The sequence below is a fragment of the Equus caballus genome, chromosome 9 (assembly GCF_041296265.1).
Source record: "Equus caballus isolate H_3958 breed thoroughbred chromosome 9, TB-T2T, whole genome shotgun sequence".
NCBI lineage: Eukaryota > Metazoa > Chordata > Mammalia > Perissodactyla > Equidae > Equus > Equus caballus.
This window is the reverse complement of record NC_091692.1, coordinates 78,444,763-78,467,154: the sequence shown is the minus strand read 5'-3', so window position 1 is coordinate 78,467,154 and position 22,392 is coordinate 78,444,763. Positions and strand designations below refer to the sequence as shown.

The 22,392-nt window shown below is 40.2% G+C and overlaps 1 protein-coding gene across 3 annotated transcripts in view; it reads right to left on the bottom strand.

Annotated features, from left to right (window-relative positions):
- COL14A1 (collagen type XIV alpha 1 chain) overlaps positions 1–22,392 on the bottom strand; it is a 216,380-nt gene that overhangs the window by 11,023 nt on the left and 182,965 nt on the right. For all 3 annotated transcript variants that reach the window (XM_005613198.4, XM_005613197.4, NM_001163870.2), the window contains 3 exon segments: positions 15,828–15,863; positions 14,753–14,819; positions 11,364–11,552 (listed from right to left, as the gene is read on the bottom strand). In XM_005613198.4, coding sequence (XP_005613255.2) covers positions 11,364–11,552; positions 14,753–14,819; positions 15,828–15,863 — 292 coding nt within the window.

Genomic DNA, 22,392 nt, shown 5'->3' with positions numbered 1-22,392 from the left:
GCAGGTTGACTGTTCTCAGCTGCAGGTGCACAGCAAAGAGGAACAGGGATTCAACTGGGCACCAGGAATCCTGGCTTTTTGTTCACCTCATTTTGCCGTGGATACTAGGACTTTACGGGTACATAATAAGAACGTCAGACCAAATGCCAGTCTATCACTTTCAGCTCCAAAATTTTGATTGGTCTTCCTTAAATGCCATTATGTTACTTCTAGAATTGACTGTTGGGAAAATCATAAATAATTCAAAATTAGCAGAAAAATGAGTTATTTCTACAGCTTAAAAATGAACATTTCAGGGGCTGGCCCCGTGGCCGAGTGGTTACGTTCGCGCGCTCCGCTGCAGGCGGCCCAGTGTTTCGTTAGTTCGAATCCTGGGCGCGGACATGGCCCTGCTCATCAGACCACGCTGAGGCAGCATCCCACATGCCACAACTAGAAGAACCCACAACGAAGAATACATAACTATGTACTGGGGGGCTTTGGGGAGAAAAAGGAAAAAAATAAAATCTTAAAAAAAAAAAAATGAACATTTCAGGTTCAGCATGAATATTCAACAGTCAATGATATTTAAATCAGAGCTTGATCTGGTCTTCATTTCTTGCAGAACTGAAAAGTGATATGATGCTCTCAATTCTTGAAAAAGAAGAGAGTTGTGTCAAGGCATTGTCACGTTGTAGGCCACGGTCTACAGAGTTTAAAACAAAATGTGTTATGACCTTCATAATAAACAGGAAGAACCCACTATTAAGATAAATATATCATATATCTAGGATCCTTATCATCTTTTTCCACGCTAGCAAAAGTAGTTCAGAAAGTCAAATTACTTTGCTATACTCACTTAGCAATTTAATGTCAAAGTTAAACCTAGAACCAATGAAAACAGATCAGCTTTGATAAATACATCTTTTCTATGCATGTTTTCACTCAGATATACAAATGCATTTTGGTATATTTGTTTATTATATTTATTGCTTTAATAGCCATGTCAAGAAATTCACTAAAATGGTTTATGGTAGCTAATATAAACAGCTTTAGTTTTAACATATAAACTAGTACATGTTATATTTCCATTTCACTTGTTTAGGTTCAAGGCCAGAAATGTACAAAATGGCAAAGTATATTCCTACACTGAAAAGAAAAGGAGTTTCTGTCTCTCTTTATGTGTGTATACATATATACATATACACACACATACATATCTTTATAGGTAATATGGGCAGGGGATCATTTGATCTTTTGACCACAGACATCTAAATCAGACATATTTACATTTGGGCCCTGAAATGTCTAACGCGTTTGCTATTTAATATGCATTTCTGACCCAGTATAACCAAAACTCCTATTTAAAAATCTCACCCTGCTTTTCTGGCTAAATTTATACGATGATGACTTGAAGAAAAGGCTGAAATTGTCAACTTGGCAGTAATTGGCTATTAGTACGATGTCTTGGGCTTCTGCTTTCATCATGGCTCTAGGGTGAATGAGAAATGGCAGCCAAAAAGCTAGCCAAGCGGTAATCAACACCATAAATCATTTACGATTCATCACATAACCCTTGTATTTCAGGTTATTATAAGGAATAAAAGGGAAATAGACATTAAACGTGGCCCTTGGGGAGCAGGTAGCCTCATTGGTGAGACAGGATTAACAGAAGTGAAATCATTAAAGGACAATTCAAGAAAGTATATTCTACCTGGGTGCTGAAAGATATGCTTCACACACTAATGAAGTAGAGATCAGCCAAGTATTCATTGACCAAATATTTGTTCAGGCTTTTTCCTGGGGGGATGTGGAGATGAAAGGCACAGCCCATTCAAGGAACTCACAGTCCAGCAGGAAAATAAACGAGACCAACAGTTACAATATAATGGGAAACTGCCATGATGGAGGCATGTGCTTGGGGACAGGGAAGCACAAACGAGGGAGCACTTACTCAGTCTGGTTCAGTTGGAATAAAGCAGGGTGGCAACAACAATTGTACTGGCCAAACAAACAAACCATGGAGAGAAGGGAGTGGTCTGGCAGAGGTCACTCTTGAGATGAGTTTTGAAGTTTGAGTATGAATGAACCAGAGGAAGAAAATCCAGGAAAATCCAGGAAAGGGTATAAGAACAGGGCACAACAGGGATCAGCACTGAGTGTGGTAAGAAAGGAAAAGGCATGTATGAAGAATGTGGTAAACTGGATTAGTGGTCTGAATTCTTCACCATGCTACAATAGAATTATCCATCCATTCTCTTGCTACAGGCTCATGCATTTCCTTACGCCCTGCGTTTGGGCTTGGCCATGTGACTTGCTTTGACTAATGGGATATTAGTGGCAATAACATGAACAGAGGCTTGAAATATGATTGGGTGGTTGGGTTGCCCCATTTTGTTTCTGTCATTGGAGCTACTGTCCCTCCAGCCAGGGCCCCAGCAGAGCAGAGCTGCCCCTGCCTGCCACAGACATGTGGTGAGAAATAATATCTATTGTTGCATGCCACTGAGATTTTTGTGGTTTGTTATGCAGCAAAAACTGACTAATACCAAGAGCACTGAGCCATTCAATTTGGCGAGAGCAAGGGGTACATACTTGAAGTAAAGCAGATGGGAAAATATGAACTGGGGCCACACGAAGATATCTTACCGAGATGGCATTAACTTTGAGTATTTCTAGCACAATACCCACTATCCCAGAGGGGGACTAAAATCCAATGCAAAGAATCTGCTAAGACCTACTACACAAACCCTCCAATTCAGAGTTTCAAAAAAATTTTAAGCAACAGAAACATTTATATTAGCTTCCATAGCAAAAAGAAGACAAAACACAGTTGCAGCTTTTTGTTATGGTAATAGTCATATTCTACTCAGGACAAAGGGTGGGGACACAATTTGATGGTAATTTTAATTTGTAGTGACTTTTTTTTATAATCATTCTTTGTGTTTGTTTGGGAAATGATTTTATCCTGACTACAATTAATCCCAGAAACAGGAACACAAAAAAATTTAGTCCACAAAACCATTTTTCCAATAGGTGCTACTCTTTCAAGGTGCTTAAATCTATATCTTAGGTTTCCCTCTAAAAAGCTACATCTGGCATTTGAATAATTTAAAAGAGGTGGGAGAGAAAAACACTTAAATGGTGAAAACAGGCAGAAATGGAGTGAGCCAAGCCTTCACAGGTGTCCTAGAAGTCAGCCTGCTTGGAAATCGTTCTTACAGATGAAAGCATCAGCCTGTTTACAGTGCAAGGCCAGAAGGCCTTGATTTAATTTAGAGTGTGATTGAATAAATATTCGCAAATTCTGTGACACTCTTCCCTTCAAAATGAGTAGCCTAATTCCCCTCTACTTGAGTGTGGGCTGGGGTCAATGACTCCCTTCTGATAAATAGAATACACTGAACATAAAAGCTTGTGACTTCTGGGACTTGTCAAAAAAGGCATTGTGAACTCCTTCCTGATCTCTCTCTTGGATCCCTGGCTCGGAGGAAGGCAGCTTCCATGTTGCAAGAACGTTTCAAGTGCTCCTGTGGAAAGACCCACTCCTCGCATGCTAAATGTGAGTGGAGTCGTCAGGGAGGGCCTGAGACTCCTGCCAATGGCACTGTGAGTGAGCCATCTTGGACGCAGATCTGTCAGCTCCAGTCAAGCCTTCAGATGACTGTAGCCCTGGCTGACATCTTGACTGCAACCTCGAAAGACCCTGAGCCAGAAGCACCAGCCAAACCACTCCTGAAACCCTGACCCATAAAAACCATGTTTCGTTGTTTTAAGCTCCTAAGTTTTAGAGTAATTTGTTACATAGTAATAGATTACTAATACATAAAGCTTCTCTCTGCAGTCATGATGCATGTAAAGAGTCACTTCGTAATAGGGAAAAAAAAACTCTATAAAATAAGAGATGGTACAAAAAGAAAAAGAGAAACAGCATTCATTGCTAATTCCTTAACGTTACGATACATTAGGAAAACACAATCCATCAAACCTTCAGAGAAAGGTCTTGTTCCAGAGAACATCCAAATTGGACTTTACTAGATAATTATTGGGTGTTAAGAGAGAAAACCCTTTCTCTCCAGTTCATCTCTCAGGGGATGAGAGGCAAGAGATGGGGAAGCAGGAGAGGAAGAAGAAAAACATGTATTTCAGCAGATTTTTAAGAGCAATGAAAAGTCTACGTCTCATGCAACTGAATATCAATTATAATACAACATTACAGGGAAGATATGTAAATACTGAAGCGTCAACCAGCAAATTATTTTGAGAGCTCTACCAGCCTTCTCTCTTTAATCAAGTTGGTCTGTCCCATAAGATCATTCTTCCGAGAATAAACCAGGATATAAGGGCCATTAAGAAGTTTCACAGATGCTTACCATTGAGGCATTCATGACTCACCATTGCTAAGCTTTGATTCTGAATTTGTGTCCAAAGTTTCTGACAAATGCATCTTCAGCGCCAACAGCTCTTTTCCACCACAGGAATATTGAACATAAGAACCCTACTTCCCTCTCCCAGCTCTGAATCAATCTGGGACCCAGTTTTCTCTCCAGACTTCTCAGCCTTGTTGATTCCCAGTTCACTGTGGCGTGAGCACTAGGGCCTCAGATAGAGCTTCAGTGTGTGCCCAGCATTTCTCTGCCCTCACTGCCATTTCTGTGTCTCCAAAAGGGGTCGTCATTGACTTATGGCTAATTCCTCTATCTATGTTTCCTTGGGGGAGTTCAGTTGTGTTTCATCTTCTCATCCTTCTCCCATCACTCTTTTCTCATTTTTTAAAGCAAAAGTCCATCTTCTCCAAGTTAACCACACAACCTTAGGACTGATAAAAATTGATCCTTAAATCTTGTCTTTCTTTACCTTTGGTCATTAGACCAAATTTGGTCTTCTCTGTCGGGGAAAGTGTGAGGGGAATAATTTTCCAACTTCAAAAATCACTCAGAGGTTTTATCCTCAGAGAACAATAAACAATTAATCTGGGTAGCAAGCAGAGCAGAGAACTGCCCTAGCATCAAGCTCTTAAAAAAAATGTGAGGGGCCAGCCCCGTGGCCAAGTGGTTAAGTTCGTGCGCTCCACTGCAGGCGGCCCAGTGTTTTGTTGGTTCGAATCCTGGGCACGGACATGGCACTGCTCATCAAACCACACTGAGGCAGTGGCTTCCCACATGCCACAACTAGAAGGACCCACAATGAAGAATATACAACTACGTACCGGGGGGGCTTTGGGGAGAAAAAGTAAAAAATAAAAAAAATCTAAAAAAAAATGTGAAATTCTCTCTTGATGAAAGATGACATTTCAATGCGATTATTATTATTTTTATCCTCAATAACCATATTAGAGTGACTAGAGCCCTTAGCACCCAAAATATCTGATCCCACAGAATAGATTTAAAGAGCTAACGACATTTATAGAAACCAATGTGTTCCAATGGGGAAAGTCTTTGAAATGACACCTCCCAGTCATTTCCACTCAGCTTTTTCCAGGCACTGGTTTTGGGAAAGACGTTGCCACCATCAGTTGGTGGGAGGGGGCCTTCTCTGGAGAAGGCCACACTAGGAAAAAGAAATATAACGGAAAACCAAGAGATCTGTTAACCAAGAAACATGTGCCTGAAAAAGTAGAAGGTAATTCACATTTATTTGCATGATGCCAATGATGTATTTGCTATCTTAGTAGATCCTGACTGTGAACGCAACAGAGACAAATGCAGAAAGACATAAGTAACTGATAAAGCTCAGCTGTATCAGCCTGAATTTGTAGCTGTTGCATTCTTGGTAATTCTTAAATATAAGTACATTCTGACTTCTTAATTATGTTTCCAGTGTAGTCATGCTGAGAATTTGCATACTGGAATAAATTATTTGACTATAAATTACTTTTCTTTTACTTCTTTATATTACACTAGAGGGCACTCTGGTTTTTTTTTAAATTATGTGTGAAGATAGTTATATTTATTGTCTATGAATTTCATTTTAGAAGAGTAAAAGAGATGTTGCAAATTATTTGTTATAAAAAGGAGACAATATGTTTGCTAGGGTTGAGAATTATGACTTTAAAGGTTTCAAGCCCTTTCCCACCTCAGGACCTTTGCACACCCTATTGCTGTCTCTGCCTAGAATGCTCTCCTCTGACTCTCTTATTGATATGCCAAACTCCTAAACTTTCAGATCTCGGCTAAAACATCACTGATTCAACAGACTAAGTCAGAGTCTCATCTGCTATACTCATGAAGCCTCCTGCACTTTTTCATGGCACTTATAACACTGAAATTAAACTATTTATGTATTTTTCTTGTTTAATATCTATCTCCACACTAAGTATCATGAAAGGCAGGAAATGGATGCCCTGTTTACCACTATATCATCAATGCCCAGCACCATACCTGACAGGTAGTGGATGCTCAGTAAGTACGGGTTAGATGAATGAATGACGATCCAGAAAGATTAAGTTGTAAGATTAAGCCGCCAAGATTACATAGGTAGTAAGTGGCAAAGCCAAGATCCTAACCCATAAGATGATCAATGCCCCAAACCACATTCTTTCCATCCTGTCAAGCTGCTTCCAGCTGGAGCAGCATCACAAGGTGATGGTGAAACAGTTTCTCTTCTAAAATAGCAGAAGTAAAACAAGATCAAATCACCTTATTCCAGGTTTCTCTCCCATTGGCCCCCAGGGTGAGATATTATACTAGAAGTATAACTCTATAGTACATCCCAAATTTCCAGATCCATGACCAGTTTCCCTATAGGTAATTCCCCTGTTTGGACTATTTTATAGCGTGGGCACACGGTAAAGCCTAGAAGAATTGTCAAGGGCCAAAATGTATAACCCTGGAAAATGTTTTTATCACGTTCATATTCATCCAATAGGTCACTAGCCAGGACACAGATGCCACAAGGCTATCCAAATCCAGCAGAACACAGTGCACAAGGAGCTCGCAAACTGTACAACCCCAACCCACTAAGACATTCTGGTCAGCCCAGAGGTTCCCATGCTGTGAACTGTGGTTATTAGGAGCCATAAGGAAACAGGGCTCACCAGACCGTGCACAGTTCTGGCCTCTCCTCTGTGAAACCCCCCCTAAACAACAAAGTCAAAGGTGGCGACCGAGCAGTGGAGCAAGCACAGATATTCCGGAATCCTACAGATATGCATTTGACTTCTGGTCTCCTATTTAGCTGTGTGACCTTGGGTAATTCACAATCTAACTCAGCCTCAGTTTTCTCACCTAAAAATGGGGTTAATATGGATCTCATAAGATTTTTATGAGCATTAATAATGTGCCAAGCAATCGATAGTTTGAGTTGCTTAATAAATGCCAGCACTCTTTTTTTATCAAAGACCACCATGAATGTCTTTCTCTAAATTCTGATGCCACTTCCTTTCTACATAACTTGCTTAGCATTTATCAGCTCCCAACTTGTACATTAGTAACATTTATGTTCCTTCCTTATCCAAAGCACGTCTTCTACTTTATCCAAACGAGAGAGTGTGTATCTAGGACTGAGCACAATATTGGCAGATGCCTTTGGTGCCTAATACATAAAAGCCATAAATAATAGTTTATCTCAGACACTGCTGTGCCAAAAGCCTCACATAAACCCTGCATTCATTTATTGTATAAAAGAAGCCACCTATAAATTCCAGCTGTTATGGATACATGATCGAAAACATGAAAATCTTTAGTTGGATGCTTCCTCTGATCCAGTATTTTTTGGAGAATCATGGAGACTGAAGGAGTTGCAATGAAGACTGAAGTCAGGAAAATTTCTCAGTTCTTCCCAAGTAAATAAAGAAACTTAATTGTGTGAACTATAGACAGCAAACTTATTGTTGACTGGGTTAATATATGGTTTAAGATACCAGTGTGAATAATGAACATATAAATAAAAAGAATGAGAAAACAAACAGATTAGTCATCTGGGAATGATAGACAGAGATCAGAATTAGAAATGGAGCTGTTGTCAAAAAATCTAGTTAGAGTCACACAGGCTGTGATTGGAGAGTGAGTTAAGGCCAGAAGAGCCAGGATTTTATTGTCACAGTTCAGAGAACCAAAGAGGAAACTTAGAGCTGATCCGACTCCTTTTCTGAATTTTGGAAGATCTGAAGACAGTGCAGGGTTTAATGGGGAGAGGCAACCACGTCACAGCCAATGGAGGAACAGCTTTTCTTTGACATAAGTTAATAAGTGACACAAAAAAGCAGATGAGAAATTGGGCTGCATACATTTTGCTTATGTTATGTAAAAGGACCCTCCTCAATTCTGGATGCTAATAATTAGACAAATCTAATTTGGAGTTCTGGGTGTAGATGGAGAACGTGGGCAGAAAGATCCTTTGAAGCCTTAAATTTTAAGGATTCTCTATATATTACAATCTTTGTGAGAAAATTGCTAAAAGACTGTTCCATACCAACTTGTGATAAATACTCCATTGAAGTTAAAGGAGACAGAAGGGGTAAGGAGAGAGACAGACAATGAGACGGATGAAAATAGAGTATTTTTAGGTAACAACAAAAGTCATCAACAGCCACCTACTTCAGTTTGCTAATATAGAGGGAATATTTGTAATTTCCTCTCTGTGCTCTAAACATGCGTGTTCTTTGGCTGTTTCAATGATAAGAACGGGGTTAATCAAAGATCTTATACTAGAACAGTGTATTTCAAGCTGAGGTCATGAAATCCAAGGTTGCCCCTCAGCCTTTACAAAAAAAGAAAACAGGAAACAATAGTAAAGGCAGGTATTATTATATTTTTACCTCAGTTATGTAAGTTTGAAGGCATACACATGCATGTGCATACTGCATCCTGATGTAATATATATTCCTTACTGTGCATCATGTTTAAAAGAGTTTGAAAAACTTTGAAAAACTATAATAGAGAAATCGGATGGAGCACTTCTGATCAAAAATTAGCCAAAGTCCATAAGTCATGAATTTTGGGGGGAAGACTTACGTGAGACTCATCGGAAACCTCAGCAGAAAGTGAGGTTCGCTTAAGCGCTAGAACAGAGTACTCAACAGACGTATTTCTTTAATCTTGCTATTGGAGCTTATTATTTGTCTAAATACATTGCCTAATAATAATACTTATTTTTACTCATTACAATGTAGTGTCCTTTTAAAATTATATTATAGAGCATAGTGATAATACATTTTATACAGGGGAAAAAAAACCCCATGATCTCTGGTTTTTATTTCTAGTTCTGACATTGGCTGACTTGAAGCCTCTTTGGGACTCGATATCTTCATACACTTCCTTTCATAAAAATGCAAGGGTCAGGAGAAAAGATGGCCGAAGATTCTTCAGTTCGAAGATTCTTCAGTTTTAAGATTCTACTGTTTTGATTTAGTGGGAAGGCAGGCATTTTTCTCTCTCAATCTTACCTGAGTATTTGGACCACACAGCTAAGGTCAAAACATCAATGTCCACCTTGGAAATATTTCATGGGGAATGGAAAGTCCCTCGAGAGTTGGCCTATAAACCCTAACCTCAACTCCAAAACCACATCCCTCAATTGATGATCAGCTGAAATCGCCTTTCCCCATGTTCAAAGGGCATTTCTCACTTTCTGTCTTACTATTCTCCTCCGTATTTGTGAAACATACAATTTTGCTTGTCTGTGATAGTCTTTAAGAATATATACATCTATATATAATATGTATGTAAGAAAATTATAGCACAGCAATTCGTATTTCCAGGGTTGTCTAGGCCACTATTTGAGAACTCCTGGGTGATTTTCCTCTGGTCTAATCATCCAAGTGCTCTTGCAGAGCGGGAAAGACTCAGTCTGGCAAGAACAAGGACAGGGTTTCCAAAAAGAACAAAGACAACTTGTGACCTGCTGAGAGTGACTCAGGTGCTGGCTCTGTGCTGCCTGAGTCACAGTTGATCCATCACCGACACCATCAGTGGGTGCCCTGCTGACAGAGGTGAGCACCTTCCTGGCTGCCAGATCTTTGGTGTGCTGCGAGGGAATTATGCCCTTCTTATGTCTGCTGATTTAGTGTCCTGGCTCTGGAAAAAGTTTCAGAAAGAAAATCAGAACTGAGTCTCAAAGCAACAATTATCTAGGGAGGACCTATGATGTGCGAAGCAATTCAAAGCTGATCTCTGCTCTTGGCAATCTAGCTGTTAACTAACACCTGATGATTGCTAAAATTGGCGGGGGAGACTGTCAGTGCATCAGGGGTTCAAGGGGTGGAGAAATCTGTGGTCTGGGGCAATCAGCAAAAACTTCATGCATGAGACAGAGGTTAAGCTGAGCCTTGAACCAAGAATAAGACACACATAAGAAGGGGAAAGGAAAGGACACTTCCAAAGGAGGGAGAACAACATGTATATAAGTGCAGAGGCAGAAACACACATGGCCTGTTGGCAAGGATCAGGAATGAACGTGAAATACGATCTCTGTAAACTGCATTTTGCATCCCAAAATCTGATAAAAGGAATATATCCTACCCATCTCACAAAAGTAACATGACTCACAGAGCAGATACGTAATGGCTAGCTTCTCTTCAGATCTACATTCTATAAAATTGTGTCTTAGAAAATACTTTTATCAGTTGTCTCTTTTTGTCACTTTCTTTGTGGTTAATAGGTAATTTCAGTTTCCCACATCTCATTGATCTGCTCCTGGAGTGGGTGATCTTGATCAATTACAGAATTGGGTGAAATTCAATCAAAAGAGTCTTATTATTGCATTATACAGTACTGATAAGACCTGCAAAGGGCAGAAGAAAAACTAAGTAGGATCTCTATTTTAAAGAAACTTTTAGTAGGAAAGACAAAACATTGACCCATGAAACTATTAAATAAATTGCTGCTTCATATTATAGGAAGATGAGACACAAACAGTATTTAATTTGAAGTTTAGGGTTTGCATAGTCTATACAGGCATATGTGAATCATATGTTGATATGACTCATGAGTCACCTCAGGGCTGCCACTGACTGTTGCCCAGTATGGGCACTGCACAATAAAAGCACCACACCCACCTAGATAGTGAGCTCTCTATTTGCCATGATATATATGTGATGCTACATCTGTCCAGAGGGGGATATCATTTTATAATTCTTCTATCTGGGAGGGGCACCTTTTCTTAATTCCTCCATCTAGAGGGGACAGCTTTCTCTCATTAGCTCAAAAGCCTCTTAGGGGTGAGTTGGGAGTTCTGATCCTCCTTTTTTATACAAGTAGATGTGGCTCTTGATAAATACTTTGTAGATTACTCAATTTTGTCAATCTTCAGGATAAATAAACAAGAAGCTGAAGAATAGATGGGTAGAATTAATTTAAGTCTATTATTTTGGGCTTTGTCATTGTATAAGCACTGCTGTTACACTCTGCTTCATTGCACTCAGTGAGGGGAGTGGTCCAGCTTACCTCGTTCTCCTGGGGTCCCTGGCACCCCTGCACTTCCTGGGAAGCCTGGGGTCCCTGGTGGTCCCTGTTCACCAGGGGTCCCAGGTGAGCCTGGTCTCCCAGGCTCCCCAGGAGGCCCTTGGATGGTCCGGATAGATGAAGAGTGGCTGGGAATCTGGTTGAGGATGGCTGTGAAACTGGCCATGTGACCTGAGACACAAAGGACAAAGATAGCATTCAAGGAGCTGTCACCCAAAGAAAGGCAGGACTGGAGGTATTATTGGTCACGGCTCCGAACAATTCTGTGAGGCACCGACCAAAGGGAAAAGCACACCCCTCTGAAATATGTTGATTTCCAACTCAAAACGTTTTGCATTTTACTTCGGATGATATTAACAGCTGGATTGTATTCAGTCGCATCTCATGTATTTGGAATTCCGCAGCTCACGTCAGCATCTCAGTAAACATCATTGAGCAGAAGACATAAATTTTATCTTCACCCCCAACATTTGTCTGACCCCTAAACCCTCATCCAGCTGCCCTTTTTCTCCAGCAATTTCTCCCCAAGTGATTTGTCTTTTTTTCCAACCCACAAAGCCTGCTCCACCCTCTTGCTCACAAATCCCCAGACAAGTGCTCTGTTTCAACTCATCTCTTCCTTGCCAAGCCTTTTTGCAGGAACCTTTACTTGGGTCCCAGCTGCAGAAACTTCCACCAGCTTTATTTTTTTTTTCTTTATTCCATTAGGTTTATTTTTTTAAAAATCTGGCTTTCTCTCCCATAATCCCTTAACTCAGTTATGCCTGGAAGCGTGTATTTGAATAACTAGAAGCATAGACTGATCAAGTACTTGGTACCATAATGCCTCATCTTTCCAGCATCATCAGGAGATGGGATTTTCCCACAGGTGGGTTTTCTAGATGACTATTATTTATCTCTTTTCAAATATTCAAACCTAATAAAGGAGAGTAAGCATTTTTAGAAGGGTTATTTCTAAAATATATTCAGTGTGTTCTTAAGCATAGAACAATGACAGTAACTAGGATTAGCTTCCTGACCCAGGGGCCATCAGTAGGCCTACCCGTAATTGTCTAGGGGGCGGTCAGGCATTTCTGCATCTGCCTTTTCAGCTTCTTCCTTTAACAAGGAAGATATCTTTCATCACTTCTCTAGCTGTCATCACTTTGGCCTCGCGGTTTCCCAAATAACCCTTCCTACCATAATTCTTTTGATCAGCCCTGGACTGACATAATTGAGCATGTGAGAAATTATATGCTGACTGATAAATCAAGTCTGAAGTGGAGCCTAAGGAGGAAATGAAAAGCCCTGAGAAACCTGAATAGTTTGTGGGAAGATGGGTGAGGGGCCAGAAATATGGCTGCTAGGGAGCTTGGGTTTTGCTCATAAAGTTGCATTCGATCTCTCCTGTTTCTTTCGCTCACAACTGCAAGGACAGGCAGGGCCTCCCTATTTCACAGACCTGTTTCAGCTTTCCTGTATAATCCCCTGCTGGCTTCCACTTCCTAGAAGTCATTCATAAGAATCTGAGAATTCCTGATGGGAAAAACTCCATTTTGAACTCTCAATTTTTAGGGCATGTTTTAAATAATTGTATATTTATACATGGTTTTTATTCTACAGTGGAATAAGATAGCAACTCTTGTGAAATGTGGTCAGCGAGCATATTAGGATTTAACCCATGGGTTTCCTTAAAATAATTACCTGTTCATTTACATTGTATATTTGAAATGAGAAACCTACAAAATAATCTGAGATACGGGTTAGTTTTGGACATATTCTACTACAGGAGTGACTAACGTTCAATTTCTCCTTTATAACTTGTGTTTTTAAACATCCTATTTTTGGGGTCAGCCCAGTAACATAGTGGTTAAGTTTGCACACTCCGCTCCAGGGACCTGGGGTTCACTGATTAGGATCCTGGGCACAGACTTACACACCGCTCATCAAGCCATGCTGTGGTGGCATCCCACATAGAAAAACTAGAAGAACTTACAACTAGGATATACAACTACGTACTGGGGCTTTGGGGAGAAAAAAAAAGAGGAAGATTGGCAACAGATGTTAGCTCAGGGCCAAGCTTTCTCACCAAAAAAAATGCATATCTTAAAAAAATTTTTTAAAGATCCTACTTTGGCATTAAACCTGAACAGTTTCATTTAACTGGTAAATTCTGTAACACACATACATTTGCTTTGGGCGTATAACGTAAGCTTAAATGAAGTTAAAATGGAGGGAGCATTCCTACTATGTCTGAGGTGGTGGCTTTGCATTCAGTTTGCCCTGAGATTTTTGTCTTAATGGACACCCTCCCAAGCCTATGCAGACCTTTATTCCACGTCTTTCTCTGGGTTTATCTACTACAGACGGAATTCTGGCCCCAGGCAATAGGGCCTTCATGGGTACTTGCCAGACTCTCAAAACTTCCCTGGGTTAAAATAAACACGCCCCCCCCCCCCAAAGCTGTTAAGACAGCCACTCAGGAAACGTCAGCCCTGGAAGTGGAGGGTGTTTTGGGGGTACAGAGCTTGACGGCAGAGCTGGGCCAGAGCTGGCTGGGTTTGAGAGGAACATTTCATCTCTAGGTGGTCTCAGACTTTCCTGGAACTGAACACATTACTGGCAAAGAGAAGTAAAACTGGTAACCCCCTGGTTAGATTACTGAGACAAGATATATAGCCAGCGGACTGAGGAGAAATGTGCAAAATGGGTGGGTATGTAGGTGAATGAGCAGGAATCAGCCATTGAAAGACTGGGCTGTGGGAAAGATCAAGTTTAAAATGAAGAAATGGGACAGGTGTCACATGAAGCGTATTCCAGTGTAACTTTTGGCGTGAAGCCCATGTATCATATCAAATGTCACATGAAGCCTATGCCTGTGTGCGCGTGCGTGTGCATTTTTTGGCATAAATCTTAAAGAATAAAGGAAAGGACCTAAATTTACCCAAAAGAAATGGATAAGGAAGAAGTATTGATTCAAATCTAGTGAGTTAATAGAAATCCACACCATGAATCATCTGTTTGAAGGCAGCTTCTGATGCCTCAAAGTCTGGCAGCTTTCAAGCGCTGAGTACTTGAGAAAAAAAAATCTATTTGGAGAGATGAAGAAGAAATAGAAGATTTGATCTTGGCAGTCAAGTTAAATCTATGGGCAAACAGGGAGTTCTTGGACAAATGACATGGAGGAATTTGGCCTCTGTGCCATCGATGTAGAACTTTAGTGTCATCTGTAACAATCTCATTAGATGGGTTAGTGATAGCCATCTGTAAAGCTTGTGTCTGCACCAAGATAAAGGTTTAGAGGTGTCTTCCTTAGTTGTTACACTTAATGGGAAAGGCAAATTCCCATTTGGACGAGAAATAGAAAACATCTGTAACTATAATCCACTTACTTTGGATGAGCTGTTCGCACACCTGACGTGCCACTGCTCTCACCATAGCTTGAGACTGAAGGTCACCCTGGATAAGAAAAAAGCATGGTCCTGACTCTCACCGCAAGCCCAGCCACATGGCAACGCTTCCAAAAGGAGATCTGACTTGACCCATTGTTCCAACCTGGGTTCTTTGGCTCCTAGCAATAGGTAGAACTCACCACCACGGTGCATACAGAGAAGGAGTAAGTAATTTGACTCTCATGGTACAAGGTTCCTGAGAGCCTTTATTAAATTAAAAAGCTCAAGAAAGCATTTCTGGTCCTAGATTCTAAACAGTTTAATAGTTTTGAAACAAACCCATATACACTTAATGCCTCATTTATAGCTCTTTAGAGTTTATAAAATGCAGCGCTTTCTCAAGCAGTGGCTTATTTAATACTAATAACAGCTCGGAGAAAAGATGCTAAACTCATTTTATAGATGAACGGAGTTAAACACATTGCCCAAGGTTTTACAGAGGTAATTGGATGAGCCCAAGGTCGCTGCTGTTTCTGCTATAGCGACAGCACAATTATATTAGCAGCTGCACAATTTCTCAAAGGAGAGAGAAGGCCCCTAGAATAAAATGGTTTAAGTTTCCTGGCCAGTTCTTTGATTCTATGCCTGCCATTGTCTTCCAGGGTGCCAGTATTGGAAAAACATGAACCCCATTTTACTACTTGGCATTTGTAGATAGCCTTTAGGTTTCTGAAGCCTTTTTACATCCATTATATAATTTCTTCATCAAGTCCACTTTGTGAGTTAGATGAGCTTTATACTGTCGGTTTTACCCTTAAAGAAATGGGCCTAGGGTCATCTAGCTGGATGGTAATGGATCTGTAACTAGTGACCAGCTCTCCTGACTTCTAGCCCACAGGGTGTTTTCTGCTTGAAAATGTGTTCATGGTCAGATGAGTCGAGGAGACGGAGGAGAAAAGGAATCGTATAAGAGCAATGAATAATCATGGTAGTAAATGGCCATCCTTTATCAGGCTTACACAATGAAAGGTGTGCAACCAGCTGCGGCTGGGAAACGGAGCCAGAGGATACTTACTCGTTCTCCTCGCTCTCCCTTTGCTCCGGGGACACCCTGTAAAATGTTGAAATTGTCAGCTTACTTGTAACACTGCACTCAGCCAAGCATAATGATAGTGCATCTTTTCTTATTTTATTAAGATGTTTTTCTTAGCACTAGTAATTCTGCAGCAAAAAAATACATAGATAACAGGAAGAAACAAACAGCAACCTGTAATACCACCAAGCAGAAATAGCTCTCTTCAACATTTTACTCCTCCAGCCTTTATTGCATAGACACAGTATGTTTCAATACAAAATTGGGATCATGCGGTAATAATGCTTTGTAACAGACTGTCACTGAATAGGTCATTCCCATCTTTCCACACTGAACACCACTCTATGCATTGCACTCTACTGATGCCTCATGATTTATTTCACAAATCTCTGTTGAATAGCTAAATTGTTTCAAGTTTTTAAAGAATATCTCTCAAAGGAGGGAAAAGATCTTCCAGCCTAAGAGTTCAAGTAAGAGATGAGACTTGCGAAATCCCATCAGCCTCCTTCTGCTTTCCATCCAGCATAACAGCACACGCTTCTTTCTCCCTGATCACGGGAGCTCATATTAACATGAATTCTCAGCTGGATTATATTTTATCTTGTGGCTTAACTATGCTCCGCCCCATAAGAAACTTTACTATTACCGTAAAAAAAAAACTTCACTGAAAAAACAATGGTGTTTTCAGTGTTTCTGCAATGAAATTACACTTGTAATGCAAAACATGTGTCTTCAGAAGGATTTCATCTTTTTGTTTCAACTCTGAGGCAGTGTAGTAGGTTCATTGAACAACATTTTTATAGTCTCTACCAAAAGGATAATGAGTGGGCTTCATAGATGGAATTTGCCACGTTGTCAGACTGCTCCCCCCTGTTACTACAGTCTCAACAAGTTCCAAACCAAACTCAGTATCTTCTCCAAAATCTCTACTCAGTTAACAGTCACCTAAACTCAAAATTCTGGGTTCATCCAATGGTGTGTGGGTAAACTGGTTTTCTGGAAAGGTAAAATGCCTTGACTTGTATTGTTCGCGGATTTTGGAGACATAAATACTTCTACCATAGCTGATTTCAAGCTACAAATGCACTATATCTGAAGATTGAGTTGAGAAGGGAAGAGAAGCACATAATTGACTTCCCTGAATAGGTACAAGCCAGCTCGAGCCCACCACTGGTTCTATGTTTTCTCATCTCTTCCCTTGTCTCTTGCATGTGTATTCAACACACACACACACACACACACACACACATTTTTGTTGTTTGTTTTTTCTGCTTTGCAATCCCTCTTGTATCTATCTCTGCTATTCCATCACTCAGGTGCTACCCTTACCTTCTTGCACCAAGACATTTGTAAACTTCCTTCTCACTGACTTCCCTAACTAAAGACCCCCCTTCCAGTTCATTCTCCACACAACCACTAGTCCCATCTTCCCCTGATACTTCCCATATAACCTAGACAGTGCAGTGACTGTTGATTGATAGCAGCTCTTCCTCTGTTCAAAATCACTCAGCAATTCTTAGACATCCATGTGACAAAGTCAAAGTCCTCAAATTTAAAGTCTTCGGCACTTTAGCCCTAACCTTCCTGTCTCCTACTCCTCAATGTTACAATTTCTTATTCCCATAGGCCTGGTCTACTCAGTTTATGAAAATATTTGAAATGTGAGAAAAAAGATTAAGCCTAAATCTTAATTAAGTGTCAACAGTAGGAATATTCTACTGGAGTATTTAGTTTGAGTATCAGTTATTTGACACTAAATTTTTATCGTCATATCTATTTAACTACAGGTCAATGCATGGATTTCTTTTCTCTCTGTGCAGATGGTAAGATCTCTAATATTGGCGACCATATATTCCTTTATATTTCCAAAAACACCTAGCCAGGTTCTTGCATGAAAGAGTTGCTCAAATATTCAACTAAGTCCAACATTAAACTGAAATATTTATTATAAATCTAGGGCTGTTGTTGACTTCCTCTGACCTTGAGTTTCCTTTTGTTTTATTAATAAAATGAAAAGAAAATATTGTTGTTTACTGATTTCAACAAGAAGTATAAATCCACCCCCCTTTAGTGTGCTGTAAGATAATTTTCCAAAATTGCAAATGAGATCAGTAATCAACTGAGCCCAAGAGAATTTTTTGAAAAAATACACACACAATGGTAGAATCTTAGTCTTGGGTATATGGGTATTCACTCTAAAATTCTTTCAATTTTGTGTGCATTTGAAAATTTTCATACCAATATTTTGGGAAAAATATCTGCAAAGCACTTAAACTCTGAGTTTCTTTGTAACATGAGGCCATTAAATTAAATGGTCTCTGGGGTCCTGTAGGAGGTTAACAAGCTCGCATCTCATGACATAGTCATTATTTGGAGCTAGGCAGCATAAGGGACAGAAATGGAAGAAAAACACAAAAGCTAGGTTTGCCAAGGAAGAATCTCAACCTCTACAAAGAAAGCAGGTCCACACTGTTTGTGACCTCTCTGGGCATGTCAGTTCCATAAGGCAGTCTGTGTCCAGCTTGTGCACTTTTGTATCCCTACTTCCTAAGACTACGCCTGGGACATGGCGGGTGCTCAAAAGACATGTGTTAACCGAATGAATGAATACTTGAATTTCACTTCGTCTGGATGACAAGCCAATTTGCACTTCATTTTAACTGCCTTGCTTGAAAAATAGAAGAAAAATATTTAAGACATACTCAGGCAGTGGGCTTCTAGATCATTAGAAAAAGTTTATTCTGTTGAAAAGTATCCAACTTCCATTATTAAACTTTTTGCAAGAGGACGATTTACAAAGCAACTCTCTTTTGGAAATAAATGTTCCAGCTGTGCCCTATTCCCTCATTTCTTAGGCTCTACAAATGGCCAAGTCCCAAGGACACAGTAATGTCCACTGGTAGGTCTAACTGGAGAGAAGAGCTACTTATGCTACCATCAAATAAATTCCTAATGGAATCAGTTTTTCAAGCATTAGATGCAAAACAAAAACAAAAATCATCAAACAAAAATAGGTAAATATTCTACATTTTTAATATATTAAGAAACTGTTTGTAAATACTAGCAGTTTAATGCTTAAGCTGCTTTTACCATGTCCCAAACTCTGTTCTTGGTGTGTTAACTCATTTAACCCTTAAAATAGCCTTATAAGATCAGCTCACGTAATTTTTATAAGACTCATAAGATGAACTCATTTACGTTTTATAACAACCCCATGAGATATTATTTCCATTTTATATATAAGGAAAGTGATGCATTGAGAGGTTAAATAACTTGCCTAACATTGCACATAAGAAAGTGGAAAAGCTGGTGGCTGGCCCTGTGGCTGAGTGGTTAAGTTCCACACTCTGCTTCGGAGGCCCAGGGTTTTGCCAATTCAGACCCTGGGCGCGGACATGGACCACTCATCCTGCCATGCTGAGGCGGCGTCCCACATAGCAGAACTAGAAGGATCTACAGCTAGAATATATATAACTATGAATATATATAACTAGAACATATATAACTATGTCCTGGGGGGTTTGAGGAGAAGAAGAAGAGGAAGACAAAAAAAAGATTGGCAACAGATGTTAACTCAGGGCAAATCTTAAAAAAAAAAGAAGTAGACAAGAGGAGACCAGAACAATCAGCCAGGCTCCAGAATGTGTGCACACTCCAGTACACTCCACTGTTGCCATGAAAGAGAACACTGCTCAGCAAATGCACTAGCCAACATCTCCTGTACCAGGGAAGATAATATTTTTCCTAATTAAATAATAATACAGAAGCAAACATACATCCCCCAAACCTAAATCTAGTAATTCAGAATTAAGTTTTAACTTGAGTCATTTCTTAAAATCAATTTTATCCTGAATATTTTTACTTTTCAGCCAATACACTCTTAGACATTTCTATGTCTAGCTGTCATTTAGTAAATTGGCTTATTTGAAATGTTTGAAACTTACAAAAAGAAATTACAGTGCAAACCTGAGAGATAAGGCAAATGGACAGCACCAGCTGTTGGTAACTTCTGCTATATAGGGATGGATGTATTTAATCGGGCCCCAAATTCCTCAAACTCAGCCTCACAATGCTTGTTATTAAGTAGCTATACGACACTGTGAGGCAGTCTCAATGAAAGATGCATTTAGTGAAACATCTGTATGGCAAGAAGCTATTTTTTATTCCAACTTCTCTGACATCTTTCCTTTGATTTTTGCAAAGTAAAACAAAAACAAAATAAAAATTTCTGAGCAAGTGAAGGGCCACAACTCCACCAAAATATGCGTTGCGGAAAAACACATACTCTCTGTAGATGCAGAAGGAAAAAGTGGCACATATTGCTTTAATTTCAGGAACACTTGAAATGTAAAGAAAAGAAAATACAGTAGCTACATTCATAGATTCACAGACATTTAGTGCTGAAGGGAAGAGGGATAATCTCATGGTGCAAGTCCCACATATTAAAGATGGCCGATAACCAAATCAAAACATCCGAGCTCAGCTCTAAAGGTCTTGCATGGTCTGACCCCTAATCTACAAGAATAATCATCTAATACTACCCTGAACATCAGGCTAACTAGAATGCAAACATGACTTTATTCTTTCTTTCTTTTAACAAATACTTATTAAGTACCCTCTATGATACTGAGCTGGGATCTAGGGATAAAAACATGAGTATGATAAAATTTCTGCCTTCAAGGAATTATCATTTTAGTGGCAAGATGGACACAATTGAAATGAAGTATCTCAGCCTGAGGAGTTGACGGTGCCTTCACACAGGACACGCATAGTTTTAAAGACAGAATAGTCAGGAACTCACCAGGTGGAGAAAGGAAGAGAAAGCAGGCCAGACAAATGGAAGAGCGCCCCCAAAGGCAAAAAAGTGTGAAACAGTAGGGCATATATTTGGAGAACTTTATATAGTATTGGGTGTCTCAAGTCCAAGCAAAGGGATGATGGGAGATCAAGTTGGAGGGGAAATAAGGGCCCATCATGAAGGGCCACGTATACCTGGATGAATATTTGGAACTCATCCTCTGGTGGCAGAAAGCCACTAAGGAGGTTCAAGCCAGGGAATGACACATCAGAATTATACTAGAAAGATCTCCTCACAGCTGGGGAATGGACCAAACCAGGTCTAGAGCAGAGGCAAGGGGGCCCAGTAGAGCTTCTTGTGATAATCATGGTGAGAAATGAAGAGGGCTTGAAATAAAATTGTGACAGTGGCAATGAAGCGAAAGAGTTGAAAAGTATTGAAATGTACAAAAGACAGGGGACCCCCTGTGTTTGCTTCATGTTTTACCACAATCCCCATCTAAACGATGCCATCCTCCTGTCTGGGGTTGGAAGGAAATCACACCCGTCTTTCAAGAGCCCTTTGAAATGCTGCCTCCTTCAGGAGAACAGCCCCTCCCAGCTCCGGGGGTTATCTCTCTCTGTCTCTCTCTCCATCTCTCTATCTCTGTCTCTCTTTCTCTCAATGGAACTTTCATAGCAACTTACTTGTCTTTCCCTTGAGGCATTTCCCACTTTCTGCCTTTTATTATACCTACTTATATAAAAAACATCGGTCTCTCTAGATTTTCCATGAATGTGGAAAAATATCTTGGTCATCTTTCACACCTCTCAGAATCCCTCTCCTCCATGTATTTCATACATATCGTGGCTACTGTGTCAATATATTTAAATGAATGAATTAGGAAACTGACATGCTGAGAGGCTAGATAAATTACTTAAGTGATGTGGCTTGCATAGCTAGTGAAGGTCATGTCAGCGCCACATCTAGAATGCAGATACCCTGACTTCTAATGCAATGCTCTTTAAATGACGGAGCACTGGACCTATCTACGTGTATTGCTTTCAAGCTAAGCACATGGCCCCTACTTCCACAGCTTCATCACTCTCTGCTCCCCTGCAGGGAGGCACTATATTTGAGCCTATGCTTAAACCTCAGGTAGGAATTATGACCGCACCAGCAGCAACGTACGTTCCACTCTGGGAAGTCAGTGGCTGAAAGCAGGGTGCATGAAAGCAAGCGTTCCTGGTACCGACTGTAGGAAACACGTTGCTATTTTCAATGGGGCAGTCTGTCTTTCTTGGTCTCCCTCCCTCCTGCCTTCCTAGACCGACATCCATGGGAAATCAATCAAGGCCTCAACACCATGACAGCCAGCCTGCTTTTCTAGTCATGCCGGTCTGGCAGCCAGCAGACATCTGGTTGCTCATGTCCCAGAGCACAGGGAAAAGTCTGGGATAGACAGTTCAGAGAACAGCTGCCTTTTGGGAGGATACCCAAAGCCTACTGTGGTATCCCCACCCAGTGCCTCTAGACCAAATGGTTTCTCTCTCCGATAAAAACGTTTCCAACAAGGGCCCTTTTCTGTTGATTTATGACAATCGAAGATAACATTATTAACAAGTGTTTTATTTCTAGGAAAAAGTGTATTGTAGTTCCGCATGCCCCATATTCAGAGTTTACTCCAGAGCTACAAAAGGTCAGGTAGATAAGCAGGATGGGTTTCTACTTACCTAATATATTCTGTGCCTCGTTCTACCATTATACAAC